The sequence below is a fragment of the Bombina bombina genome, chromosome 4 (genome assembly GCF_027579735.1).
Source record: "Bombina bombina isolate aBomBom1 chromosome 4, aBomBom1.pri, whole genome shotgun sequence".
NCBI lineage: Eukaryota > Metazoa > Chordata > Amphibia > Anura > Bombinatoridae > Bombina > Bombina bombina.
In genome coordinates this window covers 731,497,259-731,516,610 of record NC_069502.1, presented here as the reverse complement: position 1 = coordinate 731,516,610, position 19,352 = coordinate 731,497,259, and the positions used below count along the sequence as shown (strand labels likewise).

The 19,352-nt window shown below is 39.4% G+C and overlaps 1 protein-coding gene across 1 annotated transcript in view; it reads right to left on the bottom strand.

Moving 5' to 3' along the window:
* Positions 1-4,311: 4,311 nt before the first annotated feature.
* The window catches only part of PLG (plasminogen), a 136,667-nt gene continuing 121,626 nt past the window's right edge, over positions 4,312-19,352 (bottom strand). The window contains exon 19 of the mRNA XM_053710940.1: positions 4,312-4,779. Coding sequence (XP_053566915.1) covers positions 4,618-4,779 — 162 coding nt within the window. The 3' untranslated portion in view covers positions 4,312-4,617. The remainder of the gene's footprint in view (positions 4,780-19,352) is intronic.

The window sequence follows — 19,352 nt, the reverse complement described above, 5'->3', positions numbered from 1 at the left end:
CCTGGCACACACGCTGGCAGGCAGGCAGGCAACTGCAATTAGATTACACTAGCAGACTGATGTTTCACAGTCAAAAAAGTTTTTTAAAAAAATATTTACACTACTGTTACAACAAATATGAGTGGTGGCACTAGTTGGCAAGTGGGCCTGGCACACACGCTGGCAGGCAGGCAACTGCAATTAGATTACACTAGTAGACTGATGTTTCACAGTCAAAAAGTTTTTTTAAAAATATTTACACTACTGTTACAACAAATATGAGTGGTGGCACTAGTTGGCAGGTGAGCCTGGCACACAGGCTGACAGGCAGGCAACTGCAATTAGATTACACTAGCAGACTGATGTTTCACAGTCAAAAAAGTTTTTTTTAAATATTTACACTACTGTTACAACAGATATGAGTGGTGGCACTAGTTGGCAAGTGGGCCTGGCACACAAGCTGGCAGGCAGGAAACTGCAATTAGATTACACTAGCAGACTGATGTTTCACAGTCAAAATTTTTTTTTTTTTTACATTTACACTACTGTTACAACAGATATGAGTGGTGGCACTGCAGGCAGGCAACTGCAATTAGATTACACTAGCAGACTGATGTTTCACAGTCAAAATTACACAGGCAAAAAAAAAAAAAAAACCCACTGATGTTCTAGCCCTAAAAAGGGCTTTTTGGGCTGCTGTCCAAACAGCAGAGATCAGATGAGTCCTTCAGGACTGCAGTGGACACTGAATACACTAGCCTAGCTATCAATTTCCCTAAAAAATCAGCAGCAGCTACACTGTCCTCCTCTCACTAACAATGCAGGATCAGAATGAATCTAAAATGGCTGCTGCCCAGGAACTGGGAGGGTCTGGGAGGGAGTGTCTGCTGCTGATTGGCTGTAATGTGTCTGCAGACTTTGAGATACAGGGTCAAAGTTTACTCAATGATGACGAATAGGGGGCGGATCGAACATCGCATATGTTCACCCGCCGCTGCGAACGCGAACAAGCTATGTTCGCCGGGAACTATTCCCTGGCGAACAATTCGCGACATCACTATATTTTTTACACGGTTTCTACACGGATTAAACACACTTCACTGGACTTAACACTGGACTAATTTGGATATTTAAGATCATACTTGCATCATATATAATTGCTTGGACTTTTATTTTGGACTTTGTAACACTGATGTTTATTCAGGGCATTTTTTGTAACACTGAGGTTTTATTCAGGGTATCTTTATAGAATTTACCGTGCATAGGGCTATATCTTTAATATACTAGTTATCTGATTATCCTATAACATAGTTGGTTTTGCATAGGAACTGTTTTAGATAGGTTATTGATTTATGTAGGTCATTGCATCATTTCACCTACAGTATTTGTGAACGTTTTCCAAATTTCAGCTTATTATATTGCTATCCACCCATTGCTAATCAATATAAGTTTGGCAAAACCCATTATATCATATAGATCCTAAAAGGATTTCTAATGGTTTTTATCGTGCTTAACTTATTGTGAAATGTTTTTTATTTATTGTGATATGTACATATGATTGTTCATTTAGGATTTAGTAATAAATTGTAATGTTATAATTTTAAACTCCACATTTTTGGCTTTAGTTTATTATTTATTTAGCCACATCTGATATACCTATCGACTCCACCTTTAGCTGGAAATCCCCATTGGGGATTTTTAGCGCTCCTCCTTAGCATTTGTGTGATTCTTTATTTGAGATCTGGTTGAGAGATCTTGCACATTGGGAAGGAGCTTGTGTGGTAGCATCATTGGCGCTGGTGATATATTCTCTACTCTAGTCTTTATTGGATCGATAAATAATGCTTCACTCATAATCTAGCACTTAGTGTTGGGCACATCATGACATTTGATTGCTTCAAAAGAGGTACTCAGTAAGCAATTTCTACATTTTCTAATTACATTTTTGAGTTGGTATCCTGTGCTTTTTATTTGGGTACATTGCTAAAAAAAATCAAAATAGTAACAACAACCATATGATAGCCATTAGGTATATGCATTTATTTGTTTTTGCATTCATTAGTAGCAGTCTTAAGACCGATGCTACTTAACTATCAGTTCAGGTGAGCCTGAAATTATGGGCCTCAGTAGCAGCAATTGTTGCTTGGTAAATGGAGCAGATAGGCTTTTTCTATATTTCTGCAAACTAAACATGCTTGGCTTGCTGAGCAAGGTTTCATTTGTGTGGGTAACTCAACTGAAAAAGCAATCACAATAATGTTTAAAATGAATTAGTAGACTACAATGGCTTCATCATAGGGATGTGAAATGGATCTGCAGTGATGGGATTAATGGATTAAAGCTCCTGGTTATCAATTTATCATCAGTATTGTAGAGATCACCTGCATGTTAGAGAGGCATGAGGCATCATTCAAAAACAATATTCCCCCTTCTAAAATGATGGCTCTTCCAGGCAAAATGAGGTGTAGGAGTCCAGAGGATCACAGTGTTGTCTAATGAAGGTCCATCAATATGGGCAGCATTGTCTTTGCTCCATTCAAAATGCTCCACAACAATAAAATATTTTCTGGCACACATTTTTTTTAATAATAATCCACATGGTATAAGTTAAAAGTTAATCTCTAGAAAACTACATCAGCCCCAAATTAATAAAAGTTTTGAAAGAAAGGAACATTAATTTGATGATGTCAATAGACGGAAGTTAGGAATAGGTAATTTTTTACCATATTTCCCTTTATAGTATTCACTTATTGGGAGCATTCACTACTCTACAATATATAGGATGGACAGAAACTCAACATGCATTTATCTTTGCTATAAAAAATAAACCCTACCCATAATCCCTAATGGAACTAAGAACAGAAAACTGTTTATTTATTTAAAATATTCTTTCTTGTTCATTCTCCTTATGCATTTATAAAGAGACATATTATAGGGGCTATAAAAAAAGAAAAGCATGGTTAGAAATAACGCTATCCAATATGAATAGGAGATTGGGTTCAGGGTTAAAATTAGAGTCACATATTGGGCTAGAGTTAGGGTTATGGATATGCTTACATCTAGAATTAACCCCATGGACACAAGATAGAACTAGAATCTATTGCAATGCATTGTAGCCCCTTCTGGTGTTCAAGAGGTCAGTGGACGTTTGCTCCCTCTCCCCAGCAGCTATAAACCTTGCATCATTCTTTGTCAACTGTGAGATTGACATCTGTGGCAGCATTGCCAGCAAGAACCGCCTAATACAACAAAGCAAAAGTTGCTGCTAGGTGTCCGTTATTATTGTGACAATCACATAAAAGCTATAAGACACTGAATGGGAAGATCCCAGTGTTTCAAATCAGAAACCTGATATATTTCTGTAGTTACAGAGGGTTTGGCCATCTAAAGAGAAGTTTGACCTTAACCTTAAATTAATATCAAATCTGTTTGGTATTTGCCATTTCTACAGCAAGAATTTGGCAGCTGGAAGGAAATCATACTCTTAATATTTTTGCAGGCAAGATAGCTTCCACTATAGTTTTAGTAAAAACAAATAGTACACTCTGTCTGAAGCTCAGGTTAGTACCTTTCTACAGTGCATAACCTCATGGATGATGCATATAAAGTGCTGATCTGTCTGTTTAGTGCACTTTTTCTTAATACAATAAGCTTGAAATATTTTTTTAAAGTGGTAATTATAGCGGTGTTCTTTCCCCATTAGTAAAATGGTTAAATAAGGAAGTTAGTTTTAAATAAATAAAAAAAAATCAGTGTCAAGGATAAAATAAAGTTTATGTTGAGTAGCATGTCCCTTATAAATAAATGATCTAATGTTCATACCTCCAAACATTTGACAGAGGTTGTCTGGGACAAGCAGGCCAAGGGAATTGTGCATATTTATCCACCTGTGTTGCGAGAAGAAGGGATGGGTGCATCAGAATGTACTGGGCAGAGCTTGGGCACTCCCTGAAGACAAGAACATTTTTCCTGGCTGTGATGGAGGGGTGGGGCAGCAAGCAGACCCCCCGTATGATCCAGGATGGATGAAAGAACTGAATTTGGAAACTGACATCTGTCAATCTCATTCAGTCTACAGATTGAATATTGTGTGCAATTTACACTTGGTATTGTAGCATGGAAATGTTTACTAGGCGTGGTCAATTCTCCCATATCCTGCTTACTTGATTGGTCTGCTACAAAATATTCATGGCTGCCCACTAATGGTTAAGTATAGGTGCACAGAAAACCATTGCCCTACTAACTTTCAGACATTCAAACAGACAAATTGAAGCATGCAGTCTTTTAAAGCAATTGTGTAAGGGTTGACACCCACAAACACATAACAAAACATTGCTTTCTACCACAAGGTTTATTTGTATGTTAGCCAAAAACAAATTGTATTGTTATGTAAGCTTTTTACTGTTGAATAGTTTTTTTGTTTTTTGTTACTGTCACATTGGTAAAAACCTAAAAAAAAACCTTGTTGAAACAAATAATTATTGAATACAAGTCAAAAAGCTATCGCACCAGTTGGTATAAAGAATTTTGTTGGTCTTGAAATGTATATGTGAAACAAAATGATCAGCATACTATAATTGCATATCTATTATCAGTGAATTGTACAGTCAGAAAAATAAAAAATAAACTGTCAACCTCTTAATTTTCACTTATAATTTTTTCAATCCATGGGATAAACATAGACACTCGAACATAAACACCAGGCTTCATAGGCTGAGCACAGCCAAGACCCCACGAAGTAACTCCTTGTATAACATATTTTTCTCCATCAAAACAAGAGAGAGGTCCTCCACTGTCGCCCTATAGGAAAAAAACAAAAATTGATTTTAGCTGAGTATGTACATAGCTGTTATGCCAATAATAAACCCATAATACCAAACTAATTAGGAAGCCTTTTTCATATTTAGAAGTCACACCAAAAACAGGTCAAGGGATGTGAAACCCATCATTTTTCTTTCATGACTCAGATAGAGAATGCGATTTTAAATAACTTTCTAATTTACTTCTACTATAAATTTATATAATAACAACTATTACTATTCAGCTGCCGATTTGGTGAATTCCGAGAGCGAGCGCTGAAAAAGCGCTTTGAGTCCCACTGGGAGAAAGGCGCTATATAAATACTAGTTATTATTATTATTATTATTATTATTATTATTTTCATTCTCTTGGGGGGACGTATGCTTAGGAGTCGACCCATTTCTGGAGCACAATATGGCAGCAGTTTTGCAATAATGTTATCCATTGGCAAGATTGCTACATGTGAGTCATAAGAATGAGCACTTTAAATTTTGCAAATGGTTAAATGTAGTAGTGTATTTTCACAGACAATTCTACCACAGAACATTATTTTACAACATGCATCTCCAAGCATTATGCAGTCTGGGAATCTTGAGAGCCAGATGAAAACAGTAGATTTTTGCATTTTAGCCCTTGTGCTTTAGGTTGGAGAGTACTTATAAACAATACCATATCAAATATATGGGTAGAACCCCTTAGTCACTAAGGGCTTGATGATGAAAAACTTGCCACCATGGAAAGAAATCACACAATGGGGTAGATTTATGAAGCAGCGTATGCTGCTGTTTCCGCACAAGCCTTCAGGCTCGCCGGAATCAGGAGTTAGGAAGCAGCGGTCATAAGACCACTGTTCCTTAACTCAACCGCAACCTCTGAGGTGGAGGACAGCAATCATCCCAATAGGATACAATCGGGATGATTGACACCCCCTGCTAGCGGCTGATTGGCTACAAATGTGCAGGGGGCGGCATTGCACAAGCATTTCACTAGAAATGTTTGTGCAATGATAAATGTCGACAGCGTGTGCTGTCGGCATTTATTGATGTCGGGCAGACATGACCCGCCTGATATTTGATAAATCTACCCCAATATCTTTGGAATTTTTTATATATTTTTTATAGTAATATAGGAGTCTCTCCCTCAAATACAGAACCCTACATTATTGTGAGATAAACAACCCTTAAAATAAAATTTGTGATTTTTTAAGGGACAACATTGTACTGACAAGACTTCTTAGATTCTCTTGCATTAATGGAGAACTTTAAATCATTGGGCCCTAGGAGAAAAAAGTGAGGAAAACATGAATAATATTCCAATAGTAATGTTCACTGAAATGATGGCATTTTTTTTATTTCAGAATGTTTTTAATGTATTTAATATATTTTTATATTACCCCAAAGAAGCAGTTGCTTTCTATTAGTTACTATTGGGAGATTGCTAAAATTTGTATGGAAACCTTGACATGTCCTGATGTTTGCTTCTAACTTAATCAGTATACAAATATGTTTCTGTCGTAAACTAAAGGAAGCAGCCTCCTTCTGAACACTAATACAGGTAGCCCTCAGTTTACGCCGGGGTTAGGTCCCAGAAGGAATGGTTGTAAATCGAAACCGTTGTAAATTGAAACCCAGTTTATAATGTAAGTCAATGGGAAGTGAGGGAGTTAGGTTCCAGGTCCCTCTCAAAATTGGCATAAGTAACACTGAATACATTATTTTTAAAGCTTTGAAATGAAGACTTTAAAAGCTAAACAGCATTATAAACCTAATAAAATAATCACACAACACAGAATATATAATTAAACTAAGTTAAATGAACAAAATTATTTGCTAAACAGCATTATAAACCAAATAAAATAATCACACAACACAGACTTCACTTGCATTTTTCCGCAAACAGTTCTTTCTATGCATTCCAATCTGGACTGATTTATAGACAGGAAGATCTTGTTCCTTTGAAATCTGCTCGATAGCTCAGGTCTGGTTAAACTGATTAATTTCAGCTTGCTTGGCTTTGCTGCAACACAAGCGGACAGCTCCACCTAGTGGCTATTTTAATAAATGCACTGCTTCTCAATAGCAGTTACATGACTGGAAAAAAAGGTTGTTATTCTGAAACGGTGTAAATTGAACCGTTGTAAACCGAGGGCCACCTATATTATTAAAATGTGTTTATCTTGTAATTTAAAGTGTCAAAATAGGACTCATTCTAATCTCATTATGTATTAATTAATAATACTTATTAGTGGATTTTGTATCTAATTGTGTGACTAAGACTTAGGGGCATATTTATCAAACTCCGTATGGAACTTGATACCCCTTGTTTCTGGCGAGACTGCTGCTCCATAACTTGTCCGCCTGATCTGAGGCGGCAGACAGAACTCAACCCGATCGAATACGATTGGGTTGATTGACACCCCCTGCTAGCGGCTGATTGGCTGCGAATCTGCAGGGGGCGGCATTGCACCAGAAGTTCACAAGAACTGCTGGTGCAATGATAAATGCCCAAAGTAGGGATAAGGGGGAGACTGGACAAGAAGGGGTTAATAAGCACTCATTCCTATGATTGTTAATAACTGTGTTGAAGTATTCAACTACTGTGAGAGAATATAATTAAGTTAAAACTTATATTTTATTAAACCACTATTTAAAAAAAAAAAAAAAGGGGGAGAGTGTTGATAACACTCCACCACAACTAGGTTGCCCCACACTACCACTCCACACAATTACCAATGAAAGTCACACTGCAATATACCCAGACAGTAAACACAGGTTCCACCACCCCCCTGTATTCCTGGCCAGTAACAGGATATGCTGGCTTCAGGTGACAGGGATGGCTTCTACTCTGTGTATACCCGTCCCTTGCAGTGGATTACCTATTACATTAGTAAACTAAACTAGTGAGCGTTAAAAATACTTATGTTAATATAAGCATGTGGAAAGAAAGAGCACAAACGCGTTTCGGCCGAGTAGCGGCCTTTCTCAATGTGCAAATGAATTTTGACAAGACGAATGACTCGCTCACAGCACCTTATAAACCAAACCCCTATTGGATCCGTCCAATCATAGCGCGCATTAAATGCACGCCCATATTTCAACGAATCACGTGCGTTTAAGAGCAACATGCTATCCGTTAGCTGATTGGTAACTGGTAACTGTGTATAAGCCCAATCAGGAATAGCTTAATGTGGTCTACGTACGTTTAGGGGATGGCAAAAAATAGTACTGTGTGTTTGATCACTCTATAGATTCCGATTCTATGTGCACCCAGAATGATTAAAAGAGCTTATAATATTCCGGACATGAGTATTGTTATTGCGATAACCAAATGTCATGTCCAAAATATGCCTAAACGTCACGATTGTGAAATACAGCTCATTTATAGAATTTAAATAATGCGTTTGGCACTTGCGGTGTGTCAGTGAAGAAACTATCTTAAAATACGTATTAGGGGGGGCGGAGCTAGCCTGAGAAATGAACAGACGTAACTTGACAGAGCTCCTGCATATTTTTACTTTATTCAGGATTTAAAAGACGTTTTTTTTTTTTTTCTTCACTTTCCTGCAATTTATTAAGACACCTGAATTATGAGGGTGTGTGAGGACCTATCCTAACACTAAATCGGAGGCTCACTCTTCATATTCCCTGCTGGAGGTCTCAATGTAAGCGGAGCTGGGACTAAGTGACACACCGAACCGGTCTCAAAGATCCCACAGACCTAATTACCCCTGGTGACAACGGGAATATTGGCTGTCTGAGGAAGTGTGGAGAGGCACTAGGAGCTGGAGCGGCACCACAAATATCTGCACGCTATATCCCAGCGGTTAATCTGGAGACGAAAAGGCGCGAAAAACGCCATTACAGGGTGACGTCATCGGGAGGCAGCAGTGAAGAAGGCGCCTCTTAACCCTGAAGAGAAAAGCGACAGGGAGATCTGCGATCCGACACAGAGAGTGACAGACGAAAGGACTCTCAGCACGCAGGCACCTCGCCAGGTCAGTCAATCCAGCTCTGATCAAGAAGAGATCTGGCTGGTTATAATTGCTTAGGTAACCCACAGCACACTCTGTTCCGGAGGGTCGGGGCTCCTCTCCGGAACAGCACATACACGATACAGCTGATCATGGGACTGGCTTAATGCCAAAAGACACACCAACTTAGCGGGACAATAAAGGGGCTGTTAGATAGTCTATAATTCAAACCTGCCTAACCCTTACAGCCCGAAGAGATTCAACAGCCTTAATAATTGGGATCATTTCTCAATCTCCATTACAATCACTAACTTTTAGTGCTCTGGGCTCAAAGTGTACTGCCTGGACATTGTCATAATATAAGGGCAAGCTTCTCCCATGACTTCTTACTGTGCATGTGAAATTTTGCCCATGTATGTATCACAAGATACCTAATTTGCTATACATGGTGATCTACAATTTACAGCTTAGTTTCTTGCTAAATAGACATCTTATTCATCAGCCCTTGCTGTCCTAGGCTTAAGCTGAATTACCTGGATGTCAATATTGAATCAATAAATGCTCAATTTACCACCAAATTCACCTGTATATGGCACTTTATTTTTATAACAGCCCTAATTCTGTTCCAGTTGTGCACCGTACATCTAGACTAACTGTGCTTCACTATCACCTATGCTCTAACTGTGTCGCTGTATCTTCAGTGCAGCAACACTCAACCTGCATATAGGACATATCACTTGATGCCCCTGCATTGACAACTCTACACTCCTATTAAGGAACAAGGGAGGCACTAGCATCAGGCCCAGACACCCTCCCCCCCTTTCCCGCTGCCCTAAGTGACAGCGGGTCATACCCAACTCCCTTTCCCCACTTCGCCCAATAGGGGGCACTCCCCTGGGAGGGGGTCACACATAGGCCTTGAGTCTCCGGTGTTTGATCCAACACTCTGGTTGAACCAAGACCAACATAACGCAAGACTAAAGATATACCACCGCTGCGGTTGCCAAATATACTCGAGTGTCACTCCAGACCTGTCCTCTCCCTGGAGATTTTCTTACTCACAACCATATTGCTAACTCTAACATGTCGCAACAAGCTAGGAAAAAGCAGAAGGGATCTCAATCCTCAAAACATACAGTTCGGGACCATTTTCACCCCATAAGAGACCCAAACCTGGAAGTCTCTGATGATGAAAGATCAATATCCCCCCCTCTCTCGGAAGGAAGGGCCAGAGTTAGATGTTCACCGCCCTCGCGGTCCCAAGATAAGCTGATCACTATAGACTCTATGAAGCAGCTCCTGGATCAACAGAGTCAATCCTTCGCAAAGCGATTCGACAAACTAGAAAGGTCTTTTGACGACTTGAGGAAAGACATTGTCTCAGTTAATGAGCGCACTGACATCATTGAACGTAAACAGGAGGACCTGCTAGTTGACCATACAAATTGGGTCAGCTATACCCAGAACCTTGCTGACCAGGTATCCTCGCTCGAAGTGAAATTGGCTGATCTTGAGGACCGTTCCCGACGGAATAACGTCAGAATTAGGGGTATCCCTGAATCGGTTGCCCCCCAGGAGCTGGAGAGATATGCCCAAGCATTATTCAGAGCTATCTTGGGTCCCTCAGAGGAAACCGATATGAAGATTGATAGGATTCATAGAGCAGCCAGGCCGCAGAATCTTCCTATGGACAAACCAAGAGACACCATAGCTAGATTACACTACTTTACATATAAAGACAAGCTACTAAGAGCTACCTTGTGGCAACCCCAGCTACCAGAGCAATTTAAGGATGTTGCCTTATTCCCAGATCTATCATCCTTTACACTCCAGCAAAGGAGAACTTTCAATGAAGTCACAAGAGCCCTCCGAGTGAACCAAATCCGCTACAGATGGGGGTTCCCCACCAAATTGATCATTACTAAAGATGGTACCCAACACACAGCCCTCACTCCAAGGCAGGCTCACGACCTGCTGAGGCTCTGGAACCTACCCGCTGAGAATGCAAATGCTGAGCCGTCCCAGTCGCGGAGGGTGGGCCCTCCGTTGAGGGCGGCGGCTCAGGCCTGGGACCCGGGCAGACAAGATCCAGTCAGATGATCCCCCCCTTTCGTGGCTGGAGGGGATTGCCCCTTCTTTCTTGCAACAAACCAAGGTTCTTGAGATCTGGTCCATCTGTTTAACGACCAGGTCCTTATTCGGACTAAGACTGTTGGAAGCACCTTGTTGCCGCTCGAGGAGTGGTAACGTACTAATGGACAGCTACTTTGTTCTTTGATTACTGTTTCATGTTACAAGTGCTAATTAATAATTCTGAGGACTGCCAGTTATCTACACCCGTGATTGTTAGTCATTTCTAAGTTATCAAAATTGCCTTTGAGTCCTGGTTTATTCTCTCTTCCTTTTGTTTTTCACCCAACTCCGCTTGTCCCTTTGGATCTTCCCTGCCCCCTTCCCTCCTCCCATCCCCTCCCTTTTCCCCTTCCCCCTTCCCTTCCTTTCCCCCTTCCCCCTCCCCTCCCTTGCCCTCCCCTCCACCTCCCCCCTACCCTCCTCCCTTCCCCCTTCCTTTCCCCCTCCCCCTCCTTCTTCCCCCCTCCCCATCTTTCTTCCCTTCTCTCCCCCCTCTCTTCCTTTTCCCTTTCTCCCTTCTTTCCCCTATCCCTATCCTTCACTCTCCCTTTCCCGCCTCCTTTTTCCCATTCCCCTATAACCCTTCCCCCCCTTCCTTCCCTCCCACTTCCTTTACTCCCTTCCTTAGCTCCCCCCTCCCCTTTACTACCCTAATTACATCACTGTCCCGACTCCCCCTGTTGGCTTCCCGGTATCTTGGGCCCCCCTGTTCGCCAATTTCCATATTCTTATGCATCTTACCTCTATTATCAACTACTGGGCGTGGAGGGAATAAAAAGGATGCTTATATTCCCACATTTATGGGCTACTGAACGTTTAAGAACTGTTGGTTGTCATTCTAATATTGGTCGTCGGGGGGAGAAGGGTGGAGGTGAAATCAATGTGATTACATGATTATTCAATGCCTTATTCCCATATGTGACCTTCAAGGTATCGAAAACTGTATTTTTGACTGTATTTAATCCTTGAGTTTGTGACACTCTATGTGACACCTCCCCTCCTTTCCCTTTCCCTTTCCCCCTGCCCTTCCCTCCCCATATCCTCTCTTCCCACTATTCCCCCCACCCTCCTCTTCCCATTGCCTTCTCCTCCGTCTCTTTTTCCATCCCTCCCAACCCTCCTCCCTCCCTCCCTTCCTTTTACTTTCCTACCTACTTCCCAGACCCAGCCCTCTGCTGGCTTCCCTCTCTCCTGGTCCCCTCCTACTTGTCATTTTTCAGACTCTCAAGTCCCTTCCCTCAATTAATATCCTATGCAATCGGGAATGGACGAATATATCTCCAAATATGACTAGCTTTGAGATTGTGCTAGAAATGTTCGTATACCTCTATATTGTCATTAAGCTCTTAAGTTGGATGGTTATGTTGGGTGTGATCCAGTGTGAAGCTCCTGAGATTCAGGTGGTTTATAGGGATATTCTTTACCAAATTCAGTTAAATACTCCTGGTTACCCATTCCCTCAATGATAGTTTCAGGTCCTCCAAGATATAATGTGCAACAGAGAGGGGAGTGGGCACAGTTTATTGAAGAGTATTATATCTGGAATGCTTCCGAGTGTTGACTTTGTAACCTTGTTATAAACCACCATCTGGCCGTATACATTAGTTTTTGATCTCATGTTTACTATGCAAATCTATATGTAGCACCCCAGGAGCATACTTATTAGTGTATTTGAGTCCCTTCCCCCCATGTGAATTCTTTCAGGTTAAAGTATAAGGTTTATATACTGTATACAAGCTTATTTGGTTGTACGTGTGAATGTAATCAGTCCAACTTTCAAATTCAAAATTTTCCATATTTTTTTATGACAAAAACTTATTCCATAGTATCATAGTGCCCCTTCCCATCCCTGCTTCCCCTCCAGACTTACATATTCAATGATAGGGTTTGGCATGTTGATAGAGTAGAGGGCCATTTGCTCTGGTTGTCCCCTCCGCCCCCCCATCTCTTTTATGCGGCAAGGGATAAATGGCTTATCCTCCGCATCATTTTCCATCTGCAGGCCCAAAAGTGGTCTGTATCTCACTAATCCCCTCAGTTAGTGTACAGTAAAGTCGAGGGTCCAAAAGTGGCCTGAGCATTTATGGAGGGGCAAAAATAGAGGGTGGTGGTGAGGTTGCTCCCCAGTTTGCCTATTATATTGTGTGATACTCATGTTAAATGTTTTATATGCATATGTTTCATTGAGTAACCTGTATGCTGTATACTTTATTACCCTCAATAAAAAAAAAAAAAAAAAAAAAAAAAAAAAAAAAATACGTATTAGGCTGGAATGAAATTGTTGTATACGTTCATTGCTAACTCCTTCCAATGCTCCTTTAAATTGTATCCTATAGGTCCTAACATCTGAAATATATCAAATGTTATATGAAATCAGGCCTGAAGGTACCTAAGAGTAAATTAGAGCTTATTGGTACATAGGAAGAAAAGCAGCAGCATGAACACTTGGATTAATATAGTAGCCATTATATCATTGTATTTAAGATTTCATACAGTGCTCTTTTGCGCATCTGCAGTTTCCTATACAGAAATTATTCTGGGTGCACATTAGAAATTGGTTGTACTGAGAATTATCATTGAGAGTCAGTATTAGTGCAAATTTAAAAATAGAAATGTACAGTATATATTTTAGAGGAATGCCCAAAAATTATTGTTCTCATTCATGCCATTAGGCATGACAGCATTTAAGTTAAAAATCCATCTCGCCTCTTTTCTCAAAAGGGCTTGTGCCATATCCTTGCCACGTATACCTGGGCGTAATGTTTCCAGTCCCCAGAACTTAAAACTATTTGTTTTACCTCCATGACAGTGTAGAAAATGCCTGGCAACACTGGTAATTTGTTTGCCCTTTTCTACATCCTTTGCTGCGTTCCTAATGTTGCTTAGGTGCTCAGTGATTCTGACCCCTACTTGTCTAGTGGTCATACCTACATAAAAACAATTGCAGCTGCATGATAGACAATAGATCACATTAGATGTCTTACAAGTAATGTGATTTTGAATCATCCATTTCTTGTTAAATCTATCCAGCATATATTTCTTTTTTACCATATATGTACAGTTTTTGCAATTGCCACATGCTATCGATCCCTTATAGATTGGGGCTTTTTTGGCATTTCTGTCAAAATGACTAGATGTTAACTGATCACTGAGGTTGTTTGCACGTCTGTAGGTGCATAAAGGATTCTGTGGGATGATGGAGTTAAGCTGTTCATCTAGTTGTAAGATATGCCAATGTGTGGACAGTATATTAGATACCTGTTGGCTTTGGTTGCAATATGTAGATATGAATCTTAATGGATTGGAATTGGATTGTAACTTTTTGGGTCTTAAAAGTTCCTCCCTATTTGTGTGTAGTGCTTTCTGATAGGCTCTCTTAAGAGACTTTCTAGAGTAACCCCTTAGAAGTAATCTATTCCTTAGTTCATTAGCAGCCTTTTGGAAGGATTCTAGTGATGAGGAATTTCTACGAATCCTTAAATACTCCCCAGTTGGTAAACTCCTAATAGTGTTAGGGTGATGGAAACTGTTGGCATAAAGGATATTATTCGTAGCTGTGGGCTTTCTAAAGGTTTCTGTCTCTAGAATCTTATTATTCTTGCGAATGGTTAAATCTAGAAATTCCACCTTTCCTTCATCACAAGTCATAGTTAGATATAATCCAAAAGGATTATCATTGAGGATAGCAATGAATTCATGGAGTAGTTCTCTAGTGCCCTCCCATATAAACAAGATATCGTCTATATACCTGGACCAGTGGGTGATGTATTTGGTAAACTGAGAAAGGTTCTGATGAAAGACCACAGTTTCCTCCCACCAGCCCAGGTATATATTGGGGTAAGTAGGGGCGCAGGATGTCCCCATGGCAGTGCCACATATTTGAAGGTAAAACTTTCCATCAAAAACAAAGTAATTATGTTCTAATACAAATTCTAACAGGTCAATGATGAATTGTTTGGTTTCATCTGTTAGATCTTGGTTTTTTGAAAGGAAATAGGACACTGCTTGACAGCCCCACTTTTTATCTATGCTTGTATACAGAGACTCTACGTCGCACGTTACTAATAAAGATTCTGGTCTTACAGTTAGTGTGTTTATTTTATTCAATATGTGCATAGTGTCTCTGGTGTGGGAGGGCAAAGCATCCACTATATACCTAAGTCTGGCATCCACATATCTACTGGCCTTTTCAGTCATTGATCCAATGCCAGAGACAATGGGTCTTCCTGGTGGGCATTCTAGATTTTTGTGGATCTTAGGTAATAAATATAGTGTTGCTATGGTAGGGTGTTTAACATCTAGAAAGTGTTGCTCTTTTTTATCAATAATGCCTTCAGTAGCAGCTGTACAGATCAATTTTTTATACTTTTTCAGAAAATCCTCCGTTGGGTTCCCAAAGAGACTTTTATAATTTTTAGGGTTATTTAATTGTTTCTTAACCTCAGTGATATACATATGAGTGGGCCATATAACAATATTCCCACCCTTGTCACTCTGTTTGATTTGAACATCTGTCCATTGTTTCATAGATCTTAGTGCTAGTTTTTCTTCTTCAGAAAGGTTATCAGCCAATGTATCCATTTCAGGTGGAATAGCTAATATGTCTTTACACACTAAATCTAGAAATGTGGCCGTGTTGTGTGAGGTACTGGGTGGGGGTATGAATTTGGATTTGGTTTTTAATACATCTCGCCACTTTGTATCACTATATAAAGTCTCTTTTGGGTCCCTTTCAGACTCTTCTAGAAGGGAGATGTATATACTAATGTAATAGGTAATCCACTGCAGTGGATTACCTATTACATTAGTAAACTAAACTAGTGAGCGTTAAAAATACTTATGTTAATATAAGCATGTGGAAAGAAAGAGCACAAACGCGTTTCGGCCGAGTAGCGGCCTTTCTCAATGTGCAAATGAATTTTGACAAGACGAATGACTCGCTCACAGCACCTTATAAACCAAACCCCTATTGGATCCGTCCAATCATAGCGCGCATTAAATGCACGCCCATATTTCAACGAATCACGTGCGTTTAAGAGCAACATGCTATCCGTTAGCTGATTGGTAACTGGTAACTGTGTATAAGCCCAATCAGGAATAGCTTAATGTGGTCTACGTACGTTTAGGGGATGGCAAAAAAATAGTACTGTGTGTTTGATCACTCTATAGATTCCGATTCTATGTGCACCCAGAATGATTAAAAGAGCTTATAATATTCCGGACATGAGTATTGTTATTGCGATAACCAAATGTCATGTCCAAAATATGCCTAAACGTCATGATTGTGAAATACAGCTCATTTATAGAATTTAAATAATGCGGTTGGCACTTGCGGTGTGTCAGTGAAGAAACTATCTTAAAATACTTATTAGGCTGGAATGAAATTGTTGTATACGTTCATTGCTAACTCCTTCCAATGCTCCTTTAAATTGTATCCTATAGGTCCTAACATCTGAAATATATCAAATGTTATATGAAATCAGGCCTGAAGGTACCTAAGAGTAAATTAGAGCTTATTGGTACATAGGAAGAAAAGCAGCAGCATGAACACTTGGATTAATATAGTAGCCATTATATCATTGTATTTAAGATTTCATACAGTGCTCTTTTGCGCATCTGCAGTTTCCTATACAGAAATTATTCTGGGTGCACATTAGAAATCGGTTGTACTGAGAATTATCATTGAGAGTCAGTATTAGTGCAAATTTAAAAATAGAAATGTACAGTATATATTTTAGAGGAATGCCCAAAAATTATTGTTCTCATTCATGTTGGCATAAAGGATATTATTCGTAGCTGTGGGCTTTCTAAAGGTTTCTGTCTCTAGAATCTTATTATTCTTGCGAATGGTTAAATCTAGAAATTCCACCTTTCCTTCATCACAAGTCATAGTTAGATATAATCCAAAAGGATTATCATTGAGGATAGCAATGAATTCATGGAGTAGTTCTCTAGTGCCCTCCCATATAAACAAGATATCGTCTATATACCTGGACCAGTGGGTGATGTATTTGGTAAACTGAGAAAGGTTCTGATGAAAGACCACAGTTTCCTCCCACCAGCCCAGGTATATATTGGCGTAAGTAGGGGCGCAGGATGTCCCCATGGCAGTGCCACATATTTGAAGGTAAAACTTTCCATCAAAAACAAAGTAATTATGTTCTAATACAAATTCTAACAGGTCAATGATGAATTGTTTGGTTTCATCTGTTAGATCTTGGTTTTTTGAAAGGAAATAGGACACTGCTTGACAGCCCCACTTTTTATCTATGCTTGTATACAGAGACTCTACGTCGCACGTTACTAATAAAGATTCTGGTCTTACAGTTAGTGTGTTTATTTTATTCAATATGTGCATAGTGTCTCTGGTGTGGGAGGGCAAAGCATCCACTATATACCTAAGTCTGGCATCCACATATCTACTGGCCTTTTCAGTCATTGATCCAATGCCAGAGACAATGGGTCTTCCTGGTGGGCATTCTAGATTTTTGTGGATCTTAGGTAATAAATATAGTGTTGCTATGGTAGGGTGTTTAACATCTAGAAATTGTTGCTCTTTTTTTATCAATAATGCCTTCAGTAGCAGCTGTACAGATCAATTTTTTATACTTTTTCAGAAAATCCTCCGTTGGGTTCCCAAAGAGACTTTTATAATTTTTAGGGTTATTTAATTGTTTCTTAACCTCAGTGATATACATATGAGTGGGCCATATAACAATATTCCCACCCTTGTCACTCTGTTTGATTTGAACATCTGTCCATTGTTTCATAGATCTTAGTGCTAGTTTTTCTTCTTCAGAAAGGTTATCAGCCAATGTATCCATTTCAGGTGGAATAGCTAATATGTCTTTACACACTAAATCTAGAAATGTGGCCGTGTTGTGTGAGGTACTGGGTGGGGGTATGAATTTGGATTTGGTTTTTAATACATCTCGCCACTTTGTATCACTATATAAAGTCTCTTTTGGGTCCCTTTCAGACTCTTCTAGAAGGGAGATGTATATACTAATGTAATAGGTAATCCCTTGCAGTGGATTACCTATTACATTAGTAAACTAAACTAGTGAGCGTTAAAAATACTTATGTTAATATAAGCATGTGGAAAGAAAGAGCACAAACGCGTTTCGGCCGAGTAGCGGCCTTTCTCAATGTGCAAATGAATTTTGACAAGACGAATGACTCGCTCACAGCACCTTATAAACCAAACCCCTATTGGATCCGTCCAATCATAGCGCGCATTAAATGCACGCCCATATTTCAACGAATCACGTGCGTTTAAGAGCAACATGCTATCCGTTAGCTGATTGGTAACTGGTAACTGTGTATAAGCCCAATCAGGAATAGCTTAATGTGGTCTACGTACGTTTAGGGGATGGCAAAAAAATAGTACTGTGTGTTTGATCACTCTATAGATTCCGATTCTATGTGCACCCAGAATGATTAAAAGAGCTTATAATATTCCGGACATGAGTATTGTTATTGCGATAACCAAATGTCATGTCCAAAATATGCCTAAACGTCATGATTGTGAAATACAGCTCATTTATAGAATTTAAATAATGCGGTTGGCACTTGCGGTGTGTCAGTGAAGAAACTATCTTAAAATACTTATTAGGCTGGAATGAAATTGTTGTATACGTTCATTGCTAACTCCTTCCAATGCTCCTTTAAATTGTATCCTATAGGTCCTAACATCTGAAATATATCAAATGTTATATGAAATCAGGCCTGAAGGTATCTAAGAGTAAATTAGAGCTTATTGGTACATAGGAAGAAAAGCAGCAGCATGAACACTTGGATTAATATAGTAGCCATTATATCATTGTATTTAAGATTTCATACAGTGCTCTTTTGCGCATCTGCAGTTTCCTATACAGAAATTATTCTGGGTGCACATTAGAAATCGGTTGTACTGAGAATTATCATTGAGAGTCAGTATTAGTGCAAATTTAAAAATAGAAATGTACAGTATATATTTTAGAGGAATGCCCAAAAATTATTGTTCTCATTCATGTTGGCATAAAGGATATTATTCGTAGCTGTGGGCTTTCTAAAGGTTTCTGTCTCTAGAATCTTATTATTCTTGCGAATGGTTAAATCTAGAAATTCCACCTTTCCTTCATCACAAGTCATAGTTAGATATAATCCAAAAGGATTATCATTGAGGATAGCAATGAATTCATGGAGTAGTTCTCTAGTGCCCTCCCATATAAACAAGATATCGTCTATATACCTGGACCAGTGGGTGATGTATTTGGTAAACTGAGAAAGGTTCTGATGAAAGACCACAGTTTCCTCCCACCAGCCCAGGTATATATTGGCGTAAGTAGGGGCGCAGGATGTCCCCATGGCAGTGCCACATATTTGAAGGTAAAACTTTCCATCAAAAACAAAGTAATTATGTTCTAATACAAATTCTAACAGGTCAATGATGAATTGTTTGGTTTCATCTGTTAGATCTTGGTTTTTT